Genomic DNA, 23346 nt, shown 5'->3' with positions numbered 1-23346 from the left:
TGAAAAATTGAAAAGAAATGGATCAGGTATTCGGGAGGAAATACCTGCTTGTTGGCCATGGGATCGTTTGCACAGGCTACAGTGTTTTCTCCGTCTGTTCTTTACAGGTTTCAGACAGGGCCTCAGGCTTCAGATCACTCACGACAATGTGTGTGTGCGCGCGTATATATGTGTGTGCGTGTGTGTGTGTGTGCTCTCCTTCACTGTGGCAAAGCTGATATCAGGCAAATGACATTGTAGAACGAGCAAATGTTTGCTAATAAAGGGCTGGAGTTGATGGCCCTATGAGAACCAACACAGGATGTCTTTATCCTGTTTTACTGTGGCAGGGTAGCAAGTGATCAGTGGGGGGGTGAAGTGAATTTGAATTACATCAAAAAGGGCTAAAGTATTTATTAAAAATGAAATAAAATAAGAAACCCCCAAGGGGCTGAGTGTGCAAGAATTTCAGGACACTCTGTTTGGTGAACATGTGTGCGTGGTATGTTGTATCTGGCGGTGCAACAGTTCTAAAACTAAAGATAGAGGGAACTACATTTGAGAGATAAAGTATGACGCCAATAATAGAACCCAGGCACAGGTCATAAACTGCTAAGATGGCAGATCGTGTCATCTCAGGTCACGTGAGTCCAGGCAGCTTTAAAGTAAGGAAAAGCCTTTAATCTCACGCCCTGAAAAGTTTTCCAAGGACAGATATCAAAGGCCCTCATGGGTTTTCATAATTGGACTTATTCCACTAGCGCAGCACTCTTTCAAACATTTGGGATTTCCCTCTTTCCCCTCCACTGAAATTCCCTCTATTTGGAAAATGTCATATAATAATCACAACCATATATGCTATTATTACGAAAAGAGGGTAATGTGAAAAGTAACAGTATTTGTATGGTCGGTATCCATAGAAATATCACCAGTAGTAATAGCAGTATTAGCAATGGCAGCAAATGACAAATGTCTGGGGTAGAAATAGTAACACTAATGATAGTACACACACAGCAGTAATCATACTAGGAGTAGCGCTGGTAGTCGCACTGACATGCATGGTTCAGCTCTGTAACCCTTAAACACACTATCGATGTCTGGAGAATGATTGGACTTAAACTGCACACATTACGCCAGGGCCTGGTGGCAGATAACCTTTTAAAACAGCATGTAAATGATTTTTTTCTCCTGCTTCTCCAGCTCTTATCGCGCCGAGCTCTTAATGATGCCGCTTGAGCCTGAGGCTGGGGAGCCACAGCTTTGGGGGGGAAAGGTGTGATGTGCCTTGCTCTCTCTCTCTCTCTCTTGCTCTCTCTCTCTCTCTGGCTTTCTCTCCCCTGTTATTTCACTCCCTTGCTCTTTATGACTCTCTACCTTTTTCTCGCTCTCTTCAATTTAGTCTCTATCACTCTCTCCCTTGTTCTCTCTGCCTTTCCATCCCCCTGCTCTGTCACTCACTCACTCCCTCCCTCCTTCCCCCTCTCTTCCATACTCTACCTTGCTCTCTCACTTCACTTCACTTCACTCTCTTTCATTTTCTCACTCTCTCTCGCTCCTTCTCTGGTCGCTCTCTCTCTCCCTGTCTCTCTCTGTTGTCACTGGACAGTATAAAAAGAAGTGGCCCTTAATCTCATCCACTTCATGCTGGCAAATTCCTACACGCGACACGGGGGCCTTGTCTCCGTTTGAGGCAATTAGGACACATTTTTCCCCCTCGGCGTGATAACAAATAGGCATTATATCTCCTTTTTGCCAACCAAACATGGCCATGGACACGGAGCATGCCTAACTTCCTACACTTAGAGAGAGAGTGACAGAGAGAGAGAGAGAGAGAGAGACAGAGAGAGAGAGAGAGAGGGAGAGAGACATAGGTGTCTGCAATGATAAGGCCCCTATATATGGACTATCGTCAATGGAACACTGATTATAGGATGAATGTTTGTTAGACATTATCCTGATTTTCTAAATGTTCTGAATAATTTGTATACATATTGGTCTGTGCATGTTTAGGCCTTCCTCTATAATAGCATATTATTAAGTCCTGACCATCCTGCCAACTGGTTTTGATAGAAATGTATATTAATTCATAAAGACGGCTCAGTTCATCATCACACATTTTCTGTTGTTTCTCTTCTGCCTCTCCTTTTTTGAACAAAGGAAGTGACTCTCCCCACAGAGCACCTCATCTAAACAGGCCTGCCACAAACAGTAAATAAAAACATGTCCACACAAGGCACCAAATGAAGGCATAACCTTTCACTGGGCATAATTACAAGCTGGAGTCCAGTCTGTCTGATTCAAAGAGCATCTTTGTCATTGCTTTCATTATCTTTCTTTCTTTCTTTCTTTCTTTCTTTTTCGTTCAGTAGCTTTTTTCCCTCCATTTGTGCGTCCTTACTAGTGTGTAGCACGGCGCTACATCTAAATTATCTGGGAAAAGTATTCCGGGGAGTTTTGCTGATAGGGAATCCGCGCGGCGTCTCAGCGCGAGGAGTTAAATGTTTTGAAGGTCGCAGTTTCTCTCATTGATCTTGCGATGTTTGTTAATTACATTGTCACTGATGTTGTGAGAGATAATTAAGCCACTATGTTTATATGCATAATTATGTGCGCTCCGCATCAGCCTTTGAAAGACAGCGGTGAGGAAAAGGGGGGGAGAGAGAGAGAGAGAGAGAGAGAAAAAAAAGATTTTTAATTGTGAGCTGCACAGAAACATGGCAATATAGATGCCCCAGTTACAATCAACAAAGAAGGAGGGGGGGGGGGGGCCTGGTTGTGTATGTGTGTGTGTTGGAGAGGGGGTTGGTGTACTCAGAAGACAAGAGTTGTGACTAATACAGTCTGCTTGTTGCAAGTCTTCAAACAGTTTGTCTTTTGTTGTGAGATGCAAAGCAGCCAAGGCCCGGTGGAGGCAAAGGTGTTGTATGTTGCACAAACACAAACACATATTTACAGACAGCCTTTTCACGACCATGACCGTGCAAAAAACGCTAAATGACTAATTAAAACCACAGCCTACTTTGCTGTTTTCCTGGAGAAAAAAAAGCTTGATTTTCTCAGAAGCCACTTGGCCCCCATTTCTCTGAGAAAGGCCACAGATACTTTTGCTCTTCTGTCGAAAATGAAAAAAATAGAGTGAGAAAAAGAGAAGATGAAAAAAAGTAACTAATGTCGCACAAAAAAGTCAGATGAAAGAGCCATAGCAAAAATGTGTGAGATGAAGAGAGAGAGAAAGAGAGAGAGAGACAAAACCAGATTCCCTCTTGTGAAGTTCAGTTAATTTTACTGCCTGTCAGGCTCCCTTATCATTTTCGATAATCTAGCTTAGTTTGTGCAGTGTTCTGTTTTGAATTCGCCACTCTGGGAGTCTCTCAGATAACTCTCCAAGTCTCAAAGTTCAACAAGTGCGAGCGTGCGTGCGTGTGTGTGTGTGTGTGTGTGTGTGTGTGTGTGTGTGTGTGTGTGAGTGAATGCCCTACAGGCCCTGCCGGTTGCCTCGTGCTCTTTTGTTGCTGCCACTTTACCAAAACTGCCAACAGCCTTATCTGCCCGATTATCTCCCACCTTCTGACAGAGACAAACACCAGATATCTGGTGTTGTAAAGAATGCAAACAGGCATTAATGTGAATAACCTGTGCTCTGTGGGACATTTGATAGGGATGAAAGAGGAAAAAAAGGACAGAATAAAAAAAAACTGGTTTATACTGCTTTGGTGTATGCTAGCTTTTAGCGTATATCTACATGTGGTGATCAACTAACAGCAGCGCCACTCCTGGAATGTAAATATGCCAGTGTTCTCGTGTTGCTGGTTCCCATTTAAGCACATCCAGGTTTTTTTTTCTCCTACTTCAAGCCTCATTTGACAGCCATCTCCTGGGCTCCTTGGTGAGTGTAAGGGAATCCTCCCCGAGAACTGACCTGGAGCACTGGCAGGGCACTGGCTACTGTGTAACTGGGTTTGCTGGTAGCTAAGTTTAGTAAGCTTAGGGAAAAATCAAAGACTGAAAATGTAATCCTGGGTGTAATGTGAAGCTTAGGCTGCCCTGCCAATTCTCCCCGACCGTCAGCTGCTCGACTCCCTCCCTCTCTTTCTGTCTCACACACACATACACACGCACGTACACGCACACTCAACATACACTGTAAGCCTACTCCAAATATTAATTTCTCCTTGCAGTAAACCACAGAAGTTCCTGTTTTCCCAAATGCCTGTCAGTTCTATCTTTCCACAGGGCAGCAGTGTCATTGGCTATTCAAGCTGTAACTCTAGATTCTCTTTTTTTCCCCTTGAACTGGCAGTTTCACTTAAGCCTTTGTGAATATAGCTCTGTCACTGTTCCCTCTATGCTCGCCCCTGACACCGTCAAATTGTCCTTGGGATTAAACGTCTGGAAAAGGGCAAAGGTAACATAAAACTATGGCAACAAAACACAAAGGACTAACAGACTTTTAACGGAGCGAGCCGTTAGGGAGAGAGAATTGTCTTTGTTCTAATCGGACTGCTATTGAGGCGGTTAAAAACATATGAGAGGATGACAGAGAGAGAGAGAGAGAGAGAGAGAGGACCGATACCTGTAGAGGTGAAGGGGGCTTGGCGGCTGGGCGCCTCGCCCGAGGACGCGTAGCTATCCTCCTTGTGCGGACCGTCCTCTGAGTCATGGTCATGGTCATCATGGAAACTGCCCTCGTGCGAGCCGGGCAGGGCGTCGGGATCGTCTGCGTTGTCCTCATCGTCACTGCATCCCTTGGGCTGCACCATGTACACGCCGTCTGGTGGGCCATCCTCGCTGCCGTTGTTGGCTTTGATCCCCCGCAGTCCCGCACCTCCGGCACCAACACCGCCAGCACCATCCAGCGACAACTCTTCGCCGTACTCGCCGTTCACCCACTTCTCGATGGCCTCGCGACGCCGCTGGTCCTCTTCGAAGCCCTGGCTCAGGCCCTCAGGGAGGAAGTCGTTGTCCGGCCGCTCACTCTCGTCGTAGTGTGAGCTGCCACGCTCACTGTTTTCCGCTAGGCTCGCGTCGCCGTCGGCATTCTGGGAGCCACTACCGTCCGTCACCACCTGCCGACTCAGCTTGGCACAGATAGCATTGAGTTTTAGGCCACCTTTCCTTTTGGCGGCCATGTTGGGTTTTCCTGAGGTCTTTTCAGTGCATAAAGTCCTTTCAGCTGAAGAGAAGACGAGAGAAAAAAGAAAGAAATGGAGAAGTTAGGTTTTTTGGCTTTAATTGTTAAATTGTATGCTTCAACAGTCACACCATATAAAAAAATTTGGATTTTAAAACGTATTTCCATGTTTTGACTAGACTCCTTTTTGGAGTTGATAGTGGCAACATTCATTTGTTATCAAATTTTACAGCATATGTCGGACACTTGTCGTACAGATATGATTTTTAACTATTATGAATCATAATGTTTTCAGAGAAACAATAGAAAAGCTAGATGTCTTGACATTTACTAGACCCAGAGTTGGCACTGATGCACCTATTTACAGTCATTTTAAAATAACAAAAATTCCAAGACAGCAAAGAGAAGAGTGCTCGAGCGTGTATGTTGCATGTGCAGTAGTCACACCTGTCATAGACATCTTAGTCATAGTTTCAGAGCAATGCAAACTAACCCCCCCCCCCCCCCCCTCCACCAGAGTACATTGAACAGAGAAACCACAACCAGATCAAAATCAGACCCCCTACCATGCACACAGCGCACCCTTTATGGACATCTAATCCGTTTTACATGACAGCTGGAATAAAAACACCCTGAAATGTTATATTCTCCTTTACCTAAAGAGGCTCGGGGCTTGCCAGAGATTGAGCTCTGCTTAGCCTTACCCCCTGACAGGCAGGAGAGGAGACGCTCCAGGGACTGGACTGGGGCTCACGGCCGTACCTCACACACACACACACACACGCACACACATACACACTCACTCACTCACTCACACACACACACACTCACTCACTCACACACACACACTCACACACACAAACACACTCACACACACACACAAACACACACACACACACACACACACACACAGAGACAGGGAGAGCACCAGTGCCCGCACTACCTCGCAGCTGCGTCTCCTTCCTGCCCTCGAGCCGCTCTGCTTGCTTGTCTGCGTCTCTTTCTCTTTCTCTTTCTCCCCCTCTCTATCTCTCTCTCTTTTCTACAGAAAAAAAGGGTTTTCGCGTTCAGCTCCGTGCCAGCAAGATGCTGCTGTGGTTGTGATGGTTTCAAGGTGTATGGCAAAGGGCATGCTTGTGTATTTGTGCCCATGGAGATGTGAACATACTGACAAACAGTGAAAAAAAACAAGAACTCTCACACATACACACACACACGCACACAGGTGATATGGTAGTGATCGGCCAGTGAAACCCCTGTGAACGAAGGCTGTGAAAAAACGCTTCACTCCGATTGATACCAGCCGGCCTAGTGAAGGCAAGGTTGTGGGCTCAGAAGGCTGAGACTAGGCCCAGAGAGTCTCTGTTGGATTAGTCCCTCAGCATCAGCACCTCCATGTAACTATGGGATCCAGCCTCAGAGTTTAATACCCCCCACCCCACCCATTATCTGTCCCTCACAGCAAAGCTCTCTCTCGCTCTCTCTCTCCTTAAAACACCTCTTGTAAATCACTCCCAGCTCCCCAGGGCCCAGATGAGGCCACGTTGCTTCCTAATCATCTCACCATCGCAGCAAAGCTGAGGTTAAACACAGGCAGGCACTCCTCCAAGACGCTGCGGGTAGACTCTTCACTCTGCCATGAATACTTGATGACGGTGGCAAAGCCCTACTGGATAGCCTATCTCTCTCCCATCCATCCCACCCTCAACGTTTTTCTCCCCGTTTAAATGTATCCTCCTCGGAGTGGGCTCACCACGCTTCTTAAAGGATATGCGATTGCTTTTAAAAGAGCTGGTGATTGGGTGCCCTTGAGTGCTGACTGATTCAGTTATTCTGTCATTATTTAAGGCTGTCCTCAGGGCACGTCTGCCGGCGGCTTCAGCACCCCGGTGCAGCTGCCACCCCCCTGGCATTCCTGCCCTGAGAGATGCCTTTTTAGGGCAGAAAAAGTGTGGTACCTCTGTGCTTTGTGCTGTGGCTCAGGGAAAGAGAGAGGGAGAGAGAGAGAGAGAGAGAGAGAGAGAGAGAGAGAGAGAGAGAGAGAGAGAGAGAGAGAGAAAAGGAGAGGATTGGCACTCTGGGCCACTCTCTGATCCTGTCTCGATCCCTGTGACTTAGCTTGCCGCAAAACCGTACAGGTTTGGGAGCTAGGAGGACATGCATCAGTGTAATAATCCACAGTGATCTTTAGAGGAATTTCAGTGCGGCCACCCAGGCTAGTTCTGAGCTTGTCACATTATGTTGTCAGTGGAAAACACCCCTTAGTTTCCACTGTATAGTTTAGGTAAGAGTTCGGATTAGATGTTGAAACAGTCAGAGAACTATAGTAGTCGACCATTTTTAAAAACAAGCGCACATTTGCTCCTTAACACCTGGACAAAAAACTTTAAAGGGCTACATATCTATTACAAAATGCCCCCTAAACGACTGTGTTCACAAAGCATCTTAAGGCTAAAAGTAGCTCTTAAATTGCAGAATTAAGAGAAACTCCTAAAAAGAATGGGTGTGTCGGTTTCAATTTAGGACTTAGAGTATTACACAAAGCCCTTTAGAACTAAATCTTAGTGCACGTCACTAAAAATTAGTCAAGAGGACTCCTTACTCGCTACCAACTCCCAAATAATGTGTGAACGCAAAGTCACTTAGAAGATAATGCCACCAACCAATCATAATGACCAATCCATTAGGGACATTGAAATGATGTTTAAATTGTAATGTTTTATTGTTTAACTAACTAGCTCCTGTCTACACAAACAACAAGATACCCAACTCTGGGTAGTCTGTGGCTAGAGTATTTAGTTATTATTTAAAAATCTATCTATCTATCTATCTATCTATGTCTTTGAAAGCAAGCTTGTGCATGACACTTGACGTTAGCCATTGCAATAGAGTCTCTCTTAACTTAGGAGTTCTTGCTTTTCCTTAGTAAAAGTTGGTCTCAGCAGCTTTGAGAACAGGATTTAGGAGAAAACTTTTAATTAGAAACTTCAAGCCCAATTTAGGAGAACTCTTAGTAGTAAGACAAAAATGCTTTGTGAAAACAGGCCCTGATCTCTTAGACTGTTTTTCGATTCCCACAGCGTACTTTTAACAGGTTGTTTGTTCTTTATTTTTTCTCAGCTTCAGTAAGATTAGTTTTCAATATGAACAAATAGCTCACATTAGTTTTCAATATGAACAAATAGCTCACCTCAAGGTTAGTGTATAATCTTGCCGCGTATACAATGCACCCGACGCCCTGCACATGCTTTCTCAGTTACTGTATTTGCTCAGTGGACTTCCTCTATGGAACAATGACTTGCCATTACACGGGTTCCTCAGATGATGGGGGATAAACAGCAACATAACTGTACATTTTTGAGCAAAGACAATTGTGAGGATGGGTGAAAAGGTCACGCTGTAGAGGACAGCAATACAAGGGGGGGGGGGGGGGGGGGGGGGGGGAGAGTAAAAAAAATCAGCTGGAAAAACTATTAGGAAGTGGAAGACATAAATTTTGAAGTATTTTTTCAGAACACCTCTGAAGGAAGATTGAGGTCATTTGGGCGTAACAGCAGAGGTCATTTTTCTGTTTACTGTGCTCAGTATTTCATGCTTTAACTACCCATTTCCTTTGCATCGCAATCTTGCCTTTCCTTGTAGGAAATTACCCCCTGAGAAGCCGAGTCCTTCCATTACAAAAGTATTTATGTGCATTTTTAGCAAACAAAACCCCTATAGCGCCGGCAGGTCAGCCTCCACTGATTGAGGAGGATAGCAATATGACTGCTAGATAGAAGCACACATTAATGCACTAAGAGGGGAAAGGGGAGGGATAAGAAGAAGAAGAAGAAGAAGAAGCACCTAGCCGCTGAGCTGGGAGAGCTTGTTTTATCAAGCGAATAAACATCTTGAAGGTATCGTGGAATTTTGCAGACTTGTTAAATAAACGCAAGTGACCATTAATGAGCGGTTCACTTACCCCCTCCCCCCCCCGTGAAAAAAGCCCTGCCACAATCTGGCACTTCCACCCTGACTTCCCCTCCGACTCTACGTCCGTCCGCCTGTCTGTCCGTGCCTTGCCCTGCCCCTGTCCCTGCCTCCTGCCGCGGTCGCTCACAATGGGGTATCGCTATGGTAACGGTGCTGTTTACCACCCCTGGTGTGTGTGCATGATAGCACACGATGTGATAAAAATCAGCAGGGACACACATGAAGGAGCAGTGCTCTCCTCTGGGAGCCTCCCCTCGGATCTCACAGGGCCACTCAGCAGGCGTGTGCAGCCGTATGAAATAGGATCATAAATAAACATATAAATAACTATGAAAAGGCATCAAAGTCACATTGGATATTTTCCTTACGTATTATATATTATATATTAACCTTGTGTCTACAGGTTATATTTCATGTTCTGATAATCTGATAAATTTGTTTCTAAATGGGTGGGTGTGTTTGGAAGGTGCATTTTAAGGTTATTTCAAGTTTTTTTTTGTCTGTCTCGTGTCTACCTTTTATTGCAGAAGTGGGGAAAGTTTAAAGAAGAAACAGCTTTTGAAATGCTGATATGACTAGATGGAACTTGCTTTACTGGCGCTGTTTATCGCGATGCCTGACAAGATTTTTCTGTGGAAACTGTGCAGACCTGTGGCTGCTGTAAAACGCTGGCTTTATAAGGGAATGAGAACAGGGACAAAAGGCACCAAAAATGTTTCAAACAAATACAATAACAGGAGCGCGGTGAGAGAGAGAGAGAGAGAGAGCTCTCTTTTATCTGCTCCCTCAGAGACACACATAAAAGATGTTACTGTCCCTGCCTCGGCTCCGAATGAAATAAGTGCAACGTAGCTAATGGTCTTAATGAAGAAAAAGCTCCCGTGAACTCTCTCCTCTGCTAGAGCTCTTGAAATCCTCTGTCTCTTGTTGTTTAACGCCAAGCTTCTGTTTATGCGCCAGAATGATATCATGCCCAATCAAGTGGTGTTTCAAATCCTAATAATGCTGTTGGAAGTGCATTATTTGCCTGAACGTGCACAGACTGCAATCACGCTGACACTGTGCTGGAGGAGGAGGAGAAGGAGGAGGAGGAGGAGGAGGAGGAGGTAGTGGTGATGGGGGGGTGTTAATGACTGCTTAGATTGGCGTGTCCTGCTCCTCTCACCACACCCCCCCCATGCCACCCCCACCACCCCCTTTCTCCTTCTCTTTCCCTGTATCCTCTTTTTCCCTCTTCCATGTGAGACAGAAGGCAGGTTAGCAGACAGACAGGCAGAGGGACAGACTGGTCTTTCAGGGGGAACATGTACACAGAGTTGACCGAAAGCCTCATTACCTGGCACCACGCTCAGGCCTGAGCTCACACTGACAGACTGTTCTAGAAACAATACAGAAGTCCATCCCGCCTATGTCAGTTAAAATCTTTACATGTGTTTGCCTTTGCCTAAAAATACAATAATTCCTTGTATAATAAAAGATTTTATGTGTAACAAAAACAAATCCTACGCCTGGCAATAGTTGCCTGATCTTCATCTAATAAACACTCAAACGGCATCAAGATTTTGACTGACAGAAGGACAAAACCTCCCTAACATTAGGTGTTAACTCATATGGAGCAGGAGAAGGACAAGGCGGGGGCCGGACAACTGTGCAGAGTTCTTCATTATTTAATGGCCTGGCTGCTGGTGAGATTCTTTCGTGAGGTCTGTTTCTTGAGGGAAAAGTGCAGCTACAAGATTGTAAGGCTTCAGGAGATTCACTGATAGGACCAGGCTGCTTCTGCTTCGCCCAGGGCTTTGGCTGTCTGTTACCCACGGTGGTTTCAAGCACCACACTTAAACACTGATAGAGAAACCACATACAAAAACATAATCCATGTATGAACACACCAAATCATAGACCTATCCTTTAACCCCCCCACACACACACACACTCACATACACATACTCACGTTCACACACACACACACTCATATAGACCCCCTTGTCGGTTTTTAGTTTTTGAATTTACTGCTTGCAGGAACACAGCAACCACCCCCCCCCCCCCCCAACACACACACACACACACACACACATTTCCCCCCACCCTCTCTCAACAAGCCGCAGCCACAGGGAAGCCGAGCGGAAGCCAACTGATGGACAAATACGCCACAGAAGCCCCAGACCCTGGCAAACTGGCCCCTCTTTCATTTTTATTACACAAGAATAACAATAAGCAGGTCCACGACCCCACCGCCAGACTTGCGGTATTTTTTCTCTTATTTTTCTCTCTCTCTCTCTTACTCTCTCTCTCTCTCTGTCTCTCTCTTTCTCTCTTCTCTCCCTCCCTCCATCGGGCTCTGCCCATGGTAAAAAATTTCCATTTTCTGCATGCATATTTAATTGAGTTTTGTCCCAGTGGTGCGGAAATGATTTGTTTTTTGCTCTCTGTTCACTTGACTCCTCTTCGGAGTCGCTAACCCTGATTAAGACGTTGGCGTTAATTTCCCAGCGCACACCTTTTTTTTGTGCATTAATGGTTCTGATCGTCTAATTAAAACTTCTCGGCTCCGCCGCTGATCACAGCCCGCGCCGCTCCTGACCTGAAGTTTTAATTGCCGCGTCAGAAGTGATAATAATAATTTCTGGGTTCTGATGATTAAAAACAATGCCACTGCCAAAAGCCAGCTTTTTCCCCCTCGTCCTCCAACCTTTTAGTTTCTGGTGCGGGAAAAGTCAGGAGTTTATGTTGGGGATACGAGAGGATGATAAAGGGATGAGCAGGGAGGAGGACGAGGAGGAGGGTGGGAAAGGGTGAGGAGGGGTGTGGCAGTGTTAGGGGGGTTGAGAGATGCACCGAGGGGGAATTAAGGAGAGCTCTAGTGACTGGGGGTGGGGGTTTTGGGGGGGTCAAGCAGAATGGAATTTTCCCAACATTCTTCTAGGCATTTCTGTGGAGGAACAGGTTTGTGTAGAGCAGGGATTTAGCCTTGTCTATGTCCACCATTTCTGAACACTGAGCTCTGACACAGGGCATCTCTACAAGGATTTGATCGTTTTTTATGGAGAGTGGGTGGGGCGGGGGTTGTCAAATGAAGGTAAATTAGGGTAAATTCACAATTAAATTACCCTGTGGGGTGTATCTGGCTAGAGGAACAATTTGTCCTTGTGAAGAGAAAATCCCACCACCACTGCATCTGATAAGTGAGAAGTGTCAGCTGTGTCACCAGAACAGCCTTTAGTGTGGTTAGGGTGAGGTGCATCGAGTGAAGACCTGCAGGTAGTAGTCAGATATTACTCAAAAATATGCATTGTGACATTAGGGAAGAAAGGAACCGACAGGAGTGTGAGAACTGTTCAAAAGGGTGTTCCTGGGACTGTGCCAAGCACACATTCCATCCCCCCACGTGTACACACACACACCCCTCGATCACTCTGTGTTCTATTTTTTTGTCATCCGATGGATTCAAATGGATTTTTTACATTCCACTGCGAAGATCAATTTTTAACTACGAGGAAATGCATCACAGCAAAACAATTACGCCAAAATATCACAAAAAAATGTTTTGCAGTACAAAAAACACACACACCCATACACCTCGGCATATTGTTTTTTCACACACACCCTAAAAACACACCCATGACAAGTAACTTACGAAAAAAACACACATACACACACACACATAGACCCATAGATACAAACACACACAACAAACACAACACACAAACACACACACACACTCTCAAATCTGTTTTATTATTAATCAGTTGCTAGAACATCTGCTTGCTTGCTGTCTCTGTGTGCTTCTGTTCTATCAATAAAGCACTTGCTTTTAGTGGCGGAGGTGACCTTGCACGCTTGCGTGCTGTCTTTGCGTCGACCTTGAGGGACCCACTCCGACTTCACGGCAGCCTCCTCCGGCCATAATCAGACAGAGAGAGAGGCCTTCAGCCAAGTGCAACAGCAATGCCATACTGCCGCAAAACAAAAACAAGCCAGACACAAAAAGACACAAAAGGAAAGGCTCATGCGTAATACAAACACACCAACACACACACACAAACAACGCGCACAGGCCCAAGACAATGGACCATAGACATACACACAATGTATATTCAAAGGAAGAGGAAATACATTGATGTGTGTGTGTGTGTGTGTGTGTGTGTGTGTGTGTGTGTGTTTAGTTTGAGAGAGGGGTCTGTCTGTCTGTCTTTTACTGTTTACTCTGAGCAATTATGATTTTTCACCCACAGTAAAGGAGGCTGCCTCGTTCGCTCATCAGCCGTGGGAGACAGGTGACTGTGTGTGTGTGTGTGTTTGTGTGTGCATGCCGAGAGGCGCTCTGACAGGAAAAACCTCCGCAAACTCAACTTTCACGCCGGTCGCCCCTGACAAAGCTTTTTTTTCCCGTGAGCGGAGTAGTTTATGAGCAAACACGTCATCTGCTTATAAAGATGCACTCCTAAGCCCGACCTTGTTGGCTGAGGTTGGCCGTATTTGCGTTTGTGTCCACCAAGGGATGTACACTGCCAAATGCCACACAGCCCGTTACCAATTAGTATGTATAAAGGAGAACTGAAAGAGAGAGAGAGAGAAAGAGAGAGGGAGAGAGAGGGATAGAGAGAGGGGGGTGGATGCTCATGAGTGGGCTGGCAGTGCTGGCACGGGGCGGGCGCGGCAGGGGGCACCACGCCTGGCAGCAGCCAGAGGGGATCGGTTGCAAATTCGTGTTGGCAGAGCGCAAGGGGTTAATGACGGTGCTGCCACAAACAAGACACGAGGGAGTGAGAAAGAAAGAGAGAGAGAGAGAGAGAGAGAGCAATCCTGCAGCCTCCATACTGGTGGCAAACATCAGTGAGCCCGGCTGCGTCTGGCTGAGGGGACCTCTGAGCTGTGTGTGTGTGTGTGTGTGTGTGTGTGTGTGTGTGTGTGTGTGTGTGTGTGTGTGTGTGTGTGGGGAGGCATACGGCTCTGGGACCCGCAAGCATTAACTGTGTTTTACTTACTGGGAGCCCTGTGGAGGGGCATGAGTAAGGAGTGGACGGAGGAGTAGAGGGAGAAAAAGGAGAGGAAGAGGAGAGGGAGGAGGTCCTTGCTGGGCCCGGTCCACAGTGTCGGGCACACGTAGGTCAAGCTGTGGCCCAGGAGACTGGCTCCGACCATTCTGGGTCATTAGCGGAGAGGTGGGGTTGTGTTTAATTTTACTGCTCCGTAGCTACTTAGCAAGCATGTGTGTGTGTGTGTGTGTGTCTGTGTGTGTGTGTGCACGCTGACACTACCGCTCAATGAGTTACCGCATAACGACAACACACACTCCACCTGTCTCCTCATGCTGGACAGTGCTGCAACCAGAAGCCCCCCCCCTCACACACACACACACACACACACACACACACACACACACACACACACACACACACACACCAAGTCACACTCACTCCCACGTCTGACTACCCCCCACCCTTAAACCACACGCATAAACAGGAAGCAATGGGGGTGGGTGGTGGTGGTGGGGGCTACTTTCCTGTGGCCAGTAGGCTTGTGAGCATTAGCTTAACCTTGATATGAAGCTCTGTCAGGCCAGATAATGTCAATCATCACAAAAGCCCTCTCGGATAACCTCAATGTGAAACCTAAAAAGCAAGGCTGTTTAGATGTTTGGACATGCCCTCCTTTCATCAGCATATGAATTACATTAAAGCGAGATGAGTTGTGGCATTTCTTCAACAAGACTCTTAAGACATGTTGACAGCCTATAAGGCACTTTGCCTGTGAAAAAGAAATAAATAAAAGAGGCCAGGCCGACATAGCGCCTTGTTTAAGTGGATGTTTGTTTGACGGGCAAAATGTCTCAGTAAAAGAGGAAGCGTGCGAGAGAGAGAGAGAGAGAGAGACAGACAGACAGACAGACAGAGATAGAGAGAGAGAAAGAGACAGAGAGAGAGAGGGGGGGAGAGTAAGACAGAGGGAAAGAGAGAGAGAAAACAGAGTAGTTGGCCTATCCTTGGAAACAGCTAGAGCTCCCGGGGAATGCTTAATTGATTTCCAAGGTTACTTCTTAAATTTCTTTTTCAGATACGACAGGGCTTGTGAGCATTCAGTGTTTTTAAAGCAATTTCCTCAAATTCTGCTCTGCCTTTTTTTTTTGTTCACTGCAGATCCTTGCACCCTTCTCCTTGAAATGAGAGGAAGAGGTGACATTACGAAAGGGGAAAAAGAAAGAAAAAAAAAACATTTCCAGACAGGATGCTGTGCTGACAACATCGATCCCAGACCGCCATTAAAACATTTGCTCTGCTTCACAGACTTTCCCCCATTTTTCCCTCCCTCTCTCTCTCTCTCTCTCTCTCTCCCTCTCTCTCTCTTTCTCTCTGTTTTATGTGCGCAGCAATGACTCACAGGTGTCCCCTAAATGTCTCCTGCTACAGGTAGGGACCAGGCCTAAAGATTCTATAAGACCTCTATTTGCCTCTACTTCTTTCTCAAAAAGAAAAACTCTCAATTTCACTACCCGTTCACTACCATTTCACGTACGCCTGTTGTATGCATGCGGGTTCTTCGCCCTCACCATGTCGTTATTTGAGCCATATGGAATCTACGGGCAGATTGAGGGGAGAAAAAAAGAACTAATGTAGTGAGAATGTCAGAGCCTCAGCTTTATTCTCTGTAGATGTTGCATGTGCTACTGTTGCTGTAGTGTGTGGCTTTGCAGATGAGATGAGATGAGAGGCCCGGTCAGTTTGGTCAATGGTTAAGCTAGTCAGTGTGTGTGTGTGTGTGTGTGTGTGTGTGTGTGTGTGTGTGTGTGTGTTGGGGGGGGGAGCAGCCACCTCTTTACTGCTGCTGCTGAAGACACAATGAGACTCCAGAGAGCATGCTGCTGTGACCAATCATGACAGGGAGACAATGGGCTTAGCCTCAATGTGTGTGAGGGTGTGCATGTGTGCATGTGTGTATGTGAGTGTGTGTTTATGTGAGAGAGAGAGGGAGAGAGATGAAGAGAAAGGGAGCCTGTAGGCCTCATGAGTACGGGGCATCCCTCATAAAGCTCTGGTTCTGTGTGTTCCAGTCTGTGCCCCCCTCATGCTGTGGGCTGTGGGTCAACTCTGCCAACCTCAGCTCTGTCACTCAGCACTGTCTGAATCAACACAGATGCCACACACACACACACACACATACACACACACACACACACACACACACACACAAACAAATACACACACACACACTCAAATACACACACACATACATACATACATACATACATACATACATACATACATACATACATACATACATACATACATACATACATACATACATACATACATACATACATACATACATACATACATACATACTTAAAGAAGCATATACACTGCACTTTACTCATATCTTCTCAACTGAGTGCAGCACAAACACCATGTATCTGACAGAAAAACAGAAGTCTAGTTTGTGTCAGTGGCTCTGTCACAAAGCTTGTTTTTTTATATTTCCAACCCTGCTACATTTCTCCTTCTCTGTTCCTGCTTAAGAATCTAAAGTGGCTGACTTGTGTATGAACGAGAGCTGCCTTCTTTGAAACCAGGGCTGTTGGAGTGAAGCCACCCGAAAAAGAAAGGTGCTTTACAGAAAGTGCGTGCTATTTTGGTCCGACAAACACAAAAGGAAGTGTTGCTGGCTGACTCAAACAAAGAAATTGCTTTTGATAAAACCACAACTGCTACTTGTATATTCTACACCAAAACAGTTGGTTTCCTGGTCTTTTTTTCATACAGGTGACATACCCTCAAAAGGAAGTAACAAACAAGTCTGCAATGCATAATTGTTGACTGCAAGCCGAATACATACTGACACCATTTTGTTTGCAAATGCAGTTTTAAAAACACAATAGATATGTACAACTTAAACATACTAATAAACAAAGCCTTACATGGCAAACTAAACTCAAGCTTGCCTTCAGCCCTCCAGACTTGCACAGGTTAGATTGCAGCAGCATTAGTATTCCCCTTATTATTATTTTAAAGTGAAAACGGATACCCTGTTGAAGTGCAAATCTGCGGAATTACTGTAGCAGATTGCCGTTATTAATTATTAAAGGCGATTTTATAAATATTCAGGTCCGCCATGCATCTAATAATGAGCACTTTAGAGAAGGTTACTTCCCGTGCGCATCCTAATGTGTCAGAAATATCACTTTTAATCACGCCGGTGTCAGGACCAGCATCTGAACTCTAAAAATACCACCGCAGCATGGGCCTTGCCAGCCATCTCTCTCTCTCTCTCTCTATCTCCACCTTTTTAGATGAACTCACACCAGCTCTGTGTGCTGTATGGACAAAAAAGGCTGAGAGAGACAGAGAAAGACAAAGGGAACGAGCAAGAGAGAGGGGGGGGGAAATGAGTGGTTTTCTTTGCACATTATTGCGGTGCTAATCTGAGAAGGGGAGAGAAGGGGGCTGCAACGACAAGCATTCTACCTTCTGGACACACCTAGTCCCAGTGCTAGCGTCGCCATATGGCGCTCGCTCTGCATATTCATACGCCTCTGCCTGCCGCCGCTACGCCAATGCTTAAGCAGTACTTCAGAAAGTTCAAAACACAAGACAAAAAATAAATAAAAAAAGAAGAAGAAGCGAGGCAAAGAGAGAAAGTTCTCAGCACTCTCTTCTTTCTCCACCCCCCCCTCTCTCTCTTTCTTTACATGTCCCTTTCTCCTTTCTTTTCTGCTTAAGATGAGTATGGGTGCTGAAGGCTTCTCCCAGGGCAGGCTGTATTACAGAGGCAGGGATGTAGGCTTCGATGAGCATCTCACAACAGCGGTGAGAAAAGAAGGAGGGAGGGTTAGGGGGATGGGGCGGTGAGAGGTTGTGTTGGGGTGCTGCTGGGTAAACTGTGTTGTCAGGTGGGCTTGACGGCCTCTCTCCGGCAGGGTAAATATGGTGGGCAACCCTCCCTACACCCCTCTGCACCCCCCCCTCCCCTCCAAAGCCATCGGCAGGAGCATGTGGAGATTAACACTGTCAGAGCTGCAACGCTACCCCTTCATTATCTCAACGCCAGGCCCGCCACTCTCTGCCTCACTGTCCTCCGCCGCCACTGCACAGAGGTAGTAATTACTAAACCAACGGCTCTTCTTCCTTTCTCTCTCTCTCTCTCTCTCTCTCTCTCTTTCTTTCTTTCGACTGTCTTTCTTCCTCTCTTTTTTTTTCTTTCTCTGTCTGTTGTTCTTGCTCTCTACAAGTTACCTTCTCTGTTTACTTGCGCACTCTTTTGCCTTTTTGTGAGCCGCGGCAGAGTGCCATGCCAATACTGTGCCAGGCGGCATACCACAGTTGAAAGCATGCCAACAATGGTGGTAATGCTCCTTGGAGTGTGAGTGTGTGTGTGTGTGTGGGTCTGTGTCTGTGTGAGAGTGTTTGTGAGTGCATGTGTTTGTTTGCGTGTGTGTGTGTTTTGTGTGTGTGCATGCTGTATTAAGTGGCGCTTTATCAAATTAGTTTGGTACCCAGCTGATGTGCAATAAAGCTAGCGTCGGGCCCCCACTGCTCTGAAGACATCCATCCTCTGAACCGCCGCCAAGCCCGGGAGCTGGCATCACCCGGGGCAACCAGGCAACACGTCACCCTGCTGATCAGCTTAACACCGTGCGACCAATAAACAAATATTAACGCACAGAGCCCCAAAGCCACGATAAGGCAGTTAGTGGCCAAAATACCCTACCCCCCCCCCCCCCACACACACACACACACAAACAAAATGTTCTCGTTTTTTTTCTTTTGTGGTCTACTGCGCAAATCAACTGGTTGTGAAGGTGCTTGCGAATGTGCGTGGAGATGAAACGAGGCTCCTCAGGTGACGCTACCTCACACTGGCACTTTGCTTATTTGTTTTCTTTTCTTCTTCTTGGCTTTCCATGGCTCGGGCTCTTTGGTTGTGCGGCGCGTCTTTATCAAAAGTGATGGCGTGCTCCTGCATATTTTTCGTAACGTCTCCCTCTCAGCGATTTCTCCTCCCGCTCTCCCCTGGTGAGCGGCACTCGTAAAATTGGAGGAGATTTGATGGCGAGATCAAAAAGCGGGAGACGGACAGATCGGCACGGCACGGTGCTCACCTTCCTGTGCGCCGTGACTAACGGGTGACTATAACTCCTCTAAGCATGCCGGCCTCTTTTTTCTTTTCTTTTAACACAAATACAACAAAATGCAAAGTGTCACGACATATTAAAATGGTGGTATGGGGGTTGGGGTGACTGGCATGTGGGGGAGGGAAAAGCTGTTGTGAAAAGCTGTGTGTGTGTGTGTGTGTGTGTGTGTGTGTGTGTGTGTGTGTGTGTGTGTGTGTGTGTGTGTGTGTGTTTGAGTTTGGAGGTAGGGGTGGGATGGCTGGCATGTGTGCAAGTGTGTGTGTGTTTAAGGTTGTGTGTGGGGGTGGGACGGCTGATGTGTGTGTGTGTGTGTGTGTTTGTGCATGCTGAAGGTTGGAGGTGGGTGGGGGAGGTGGAGGTTCTGACTTCAGAGGACTTCAGATGTGGAGGAGCTGTCAGGCTGGGCTCGGCCCCGGCCGCTGGGAGCAGTTCCTGCTGGGACAGAAGGTGCCAGCAGGCGGGATCAGAATCAATTGGGCCGGCCCGCCGAGAGCGTCTGTCTCCTCTGGGTTGTGCGCGGGCGCGAAGATCAGAAAGCGCCGGGGCCGACGCCGCGCCAGAGTGCCGCGGCCCCGCGCTCGCCCATCACCTGTGCTGGAGCATCTGCTTCCTAGCCGCGTTCTCACGCGTCAAATTACCTCCACCCTAGCTCCACTCATCCTCCTCCTGCTCATCATTCCTCTTTCCGTTCTGTGCTGATTATTAATGATGGTGTTTTTTTAATCTGCAGAGTGAAGCCACAATGCCCAAGGCTTTCAGCAAATATGGAAAACCAAACGCGCAGAAGCGCTCTCTCAGCAGTGTGTGGGGCGCTGGTAGGTGGGTGCCTGCTGCTGCTGTGCTTGAGCCGGCCCCAGACTCCAACAGGTGCCACAGGGACAGGGTGCGAGGCTCGTGTTTCGCACCAACGTCTTTATTAAGAACCCCCCAAAAAAATGAATAAACGCTCGCTCCCATCAGAGAGCGAGAGACAGAGAGAGAGAGAGCAGCAGTAGCAGCAGTAGCAGCTTTCCCATCACACCTCCTGTCATTTCTCACACCGCGCTGAACATCTACGAATGAAAACTAGAACAGGAGCGGTTGGCCCGCGTCTGATACTGAGCCCTTTGAGGTTCCAGCCCATAGTCACAGACGAAGATTACTGAGCAGAAACTGTACAGTTGGATACTTCTGTCTGCCTCCAAAATGAGAGAAGGGGGTAGGAATGACTAACAAACCCCCCTCTCTCTGTCCCTTTCTCTACCCCTCCTATCTCTCTCTCTCTCTCTTTTTCTCTCTTTCTCTCTGCTATATGACTTGAGTTAGCCGTAGAGTTAGGGGGATGAGTTATGGCTGGCTGGCTGCTGGGGAAACGCTGTATTTATGGGGGAACTGAGTGAGTGTTAAGTCCCCGCTAAGAAATAAAGTCGTCCCTGAGCGAACTGGGGAAACATTTCACTCAGTCTAAAAGGTGGCTCGAGGAAAAAAAATTTCTCTCAATTTCTCTTCCAGAGGAAACACTATTCCATAGTCCATGCTTGTGGGGAAAAAAAATGAAATTAAATAAATCAAATAATAATAAGAGATACAAATAATGAAGGAAATAGAGGGGGATGGCATTCTGGGGCATGAATCCTTGAGCCATGTTTGAATGCTGGTTGAATATTCTCAAGGTAAATATTGGCGGAAGACAGAGGAGCTAAAGACCAGGAGAGAGTCTGATTCCTCTAAAATTGCATCGCCGTTTTGGTGGGATTTCGAGACGGCGCCTGCCAAGACACACACTTGTTGCTGTATTATTGAAACTCAAAGGCTTTGGCGTGACATGATCCCTCGCGTCGGCAAGAAATTGAAAATATACCCAGTTAATTTCAATTAAATTCGACTGAATGCAACCGAAAGCACTACGCCAACAACACTGTTTGTGCGTGTGTGTCTGTGTGTGTGAGAGTGACTTTGTAAAAGTGTGTGTGTGAGGTAGAGCTCAAGTTCTTCCCGAGAAGGCCGAGGCCTGGACTCACTTCGCCTCTCTTCCACTCTCTTCCCCTCCCCCTACACTCCACTGCCCAGTAATCACAATTATTACTTAAAAAGGCTCTATTTCTGCATTAACTTAAAAGGCCTATATCTTTCTCTTTCCCCTCAGAGTCTGCGCGGCCTCACTTACCCTGAGTATCTCAATAAATCAGCACTTACTGTTAACATGTTCTCCACAATTCAGTCATCAATCTCCCACCAACTCAGAGTGAAAACAGGGGAGGGGTGGGGATATCTGCTCAGTAGAAAAAAGAATCTCCCCAACAAACCAGTAGCGTGTGTTTGGACAAACACACACAAATACAAACACATGCACACACACACACACACACACAAACACAAACACACACAAACACCCTCAAAGGAAAGCCTCTCCGACTGGGAAATGCAGAAAAGGTCTCCAGATCGTCACGGAAACACAAGCCAAAGTTAGTGGTGACTTCACCTTTCACTCCGAAGTCTGATTCCAGCCACGAACAACACATATCAACAACCTAGCTCAGAGATGGAAGAACAGAGAGAAAGAGTGAATTAAATTAAAAAAAACGAGAGAGAGAGAGAGAGAGAGCTTCCCTCTATTCCTCTTCCCTTGCAGGCCTCAGTGAGCTCAGGCCCTGGCTGGCTGGCTGGCTGGCTGGCTCCATTAGGAGCCCACTCTGACCGTAGGCGACAGAGGAGAGGGGCCACATGCAAATCTGTGTTTAGGTTTCCAGACATCGTATTTATTTAACAAAAACGGGGGGGAAATCTAATTGAATGGGAGCTGGATTAGTCTTAAACAGAACACATCTTCCAAACAGAGAGAGCCATCAGAGGCCGCTCTGTTTACTTCAGCACTAGTGGAAAATCCTTCCGTTGACGAACCCTTCCCCAGAAACATCTGCGTCTTAACATGACCTCGAGGTTCTCAACTTGGTTATGTAATAATTTACTTGGGTCATATTGAAGGGGAAAAACATGCGATTGACTGACAAAGCTATGAAAGCGAAACGCTTTTGGAAAGTGTTAAAATTGTTTAATCTGATCTTTCTGTAACTTGCACCTGTGGAGTGCGTGCAATGAAATGAACTGTAAGCAATAAAGTTGTCACTGAATAACTTAGCTGACTGTGAAACTCCATAAAGTAATAAAAAATATATGCAAAAATTATAAGAGAGAAGAGAGAGAGAGAAAGAGAGAGAGAGACACCTTCTTTAAGTTACATCAGTGTATCAATATATCAATACATATTCAATGGATCAGTCCACCTGTCACCTGACATATGCCAAACATAACAAATAGACAAACAGGTCGTAATGTGTGGCCACCAAACAAACAAACTGTGGGTGCCCACACAGCAATGACAGCCTCTTTGACATCACACACCCACTAACACCCCCTCACTCATCCACCAACCCACCCCACTCTGATACACACCAGCCCAGTGGCAGCCCACTAACCCTCCCCATCACACCCCTCTCATGCTGGGCACTGCACACACAGCCCTTCCCCTCCCTGCCCCCATCCACCCCCACCACCCTGACCCCCTCCCCCCCCCCCCCCCCCCCCCCCCCAGGAGACTGTCGGCCTCCAGCCTTACCTGGCACGAGAGTGGCCTCCATGCTCTGCCTCACCTCTGCCTGCCGCTCTGGAGGAGCCCTGTCTACAAAGCAAGGCATTTTCCTCTCTCCCTCTCTCCCTCTCTCTCTTGCTCTCTCGCGACTCACTGCCTGGTCTGCTCACACTGACACTCACACACACACACACACTCTGACTACCTCTCTTTCCTTCTCCTGCTCGATCCCACTCACCCCCCCCCCCCCCTCTCTCACCTTCTCTCTGTCCCTCCCTCTCTCTGCCTGCCTCCCTCTCTCTCTCTCACAGCACAGATGTCAAGGCTGCGCGTGTTTACCCACTTAACCAGTAGGGGTCCTTCACCACCCTCTGCTCTCCACAGCTGTGGTGGAAAAAACAGGGAGAGGAAGAGAGATAGAGAAAGAGAGAGAGGAAGAGAGAGAGAGAAAGAGAGAGAGAGAGAGGGAAGAGAGGCCACTTAAGTATCTCTCTGGTGGCCGGGGCTGCAAGCCTGTGGCAGGCAGGGGAAGAGGAGGGAGTCCAGGGTCTGTGCATGGAGAGCTGCGAT

General features: G+C 46.9%; 1 protein-coding gene across 7 annotated transcripts in view; it reads right to left on the bottom strand.

The window, feature by feature from the left end:
* casz1 (castor zinc finger 1) overlaps nucleotides 1-23346 on the bottom strand; it is a 184114-nt gene that overhangs the window by 32071 nt on the left and 128697 nt on the right. For 4 of the 7 annotated variants that reach the window (XM_080853709.1, XM_080853710.1, XM_080853707.1 and 1 more), the window contains one exon: nucleotides 4553-5152. In XM_080853709.1, the coding sequence (XP_080709835.1) occupies nucleotides 4553-5108 (556 nt within the window). In that variant the 5' untranslated portion in view covers nucleotides 5109-5152. Of the gene's footprint in view, nucleotides 1-4552; nucleotides 5153-22803; nucleotides 22938-23346 lie in introns of those variants that run through there. The other 3 variants (XM_080853705.1, XM_080853706.1, XM_080853708.1) reach the window with 1 other exon arrangement.

This window comes from Sprattus sprattus, assembly GCF_963457725.1.
Source record: "Sprattus sprattus genome assembly, chromosome: 16".
Classification (NCBI taxonomy): Eukaryota; Metazoa; Chordata; class Actinopteri; order Clupeiformes; family Clupeidae; genus Sprattus; species Sprattus sprattus.
This window is presented reverse-complemented; position numbering and strand designations above follow the sequence as displayed.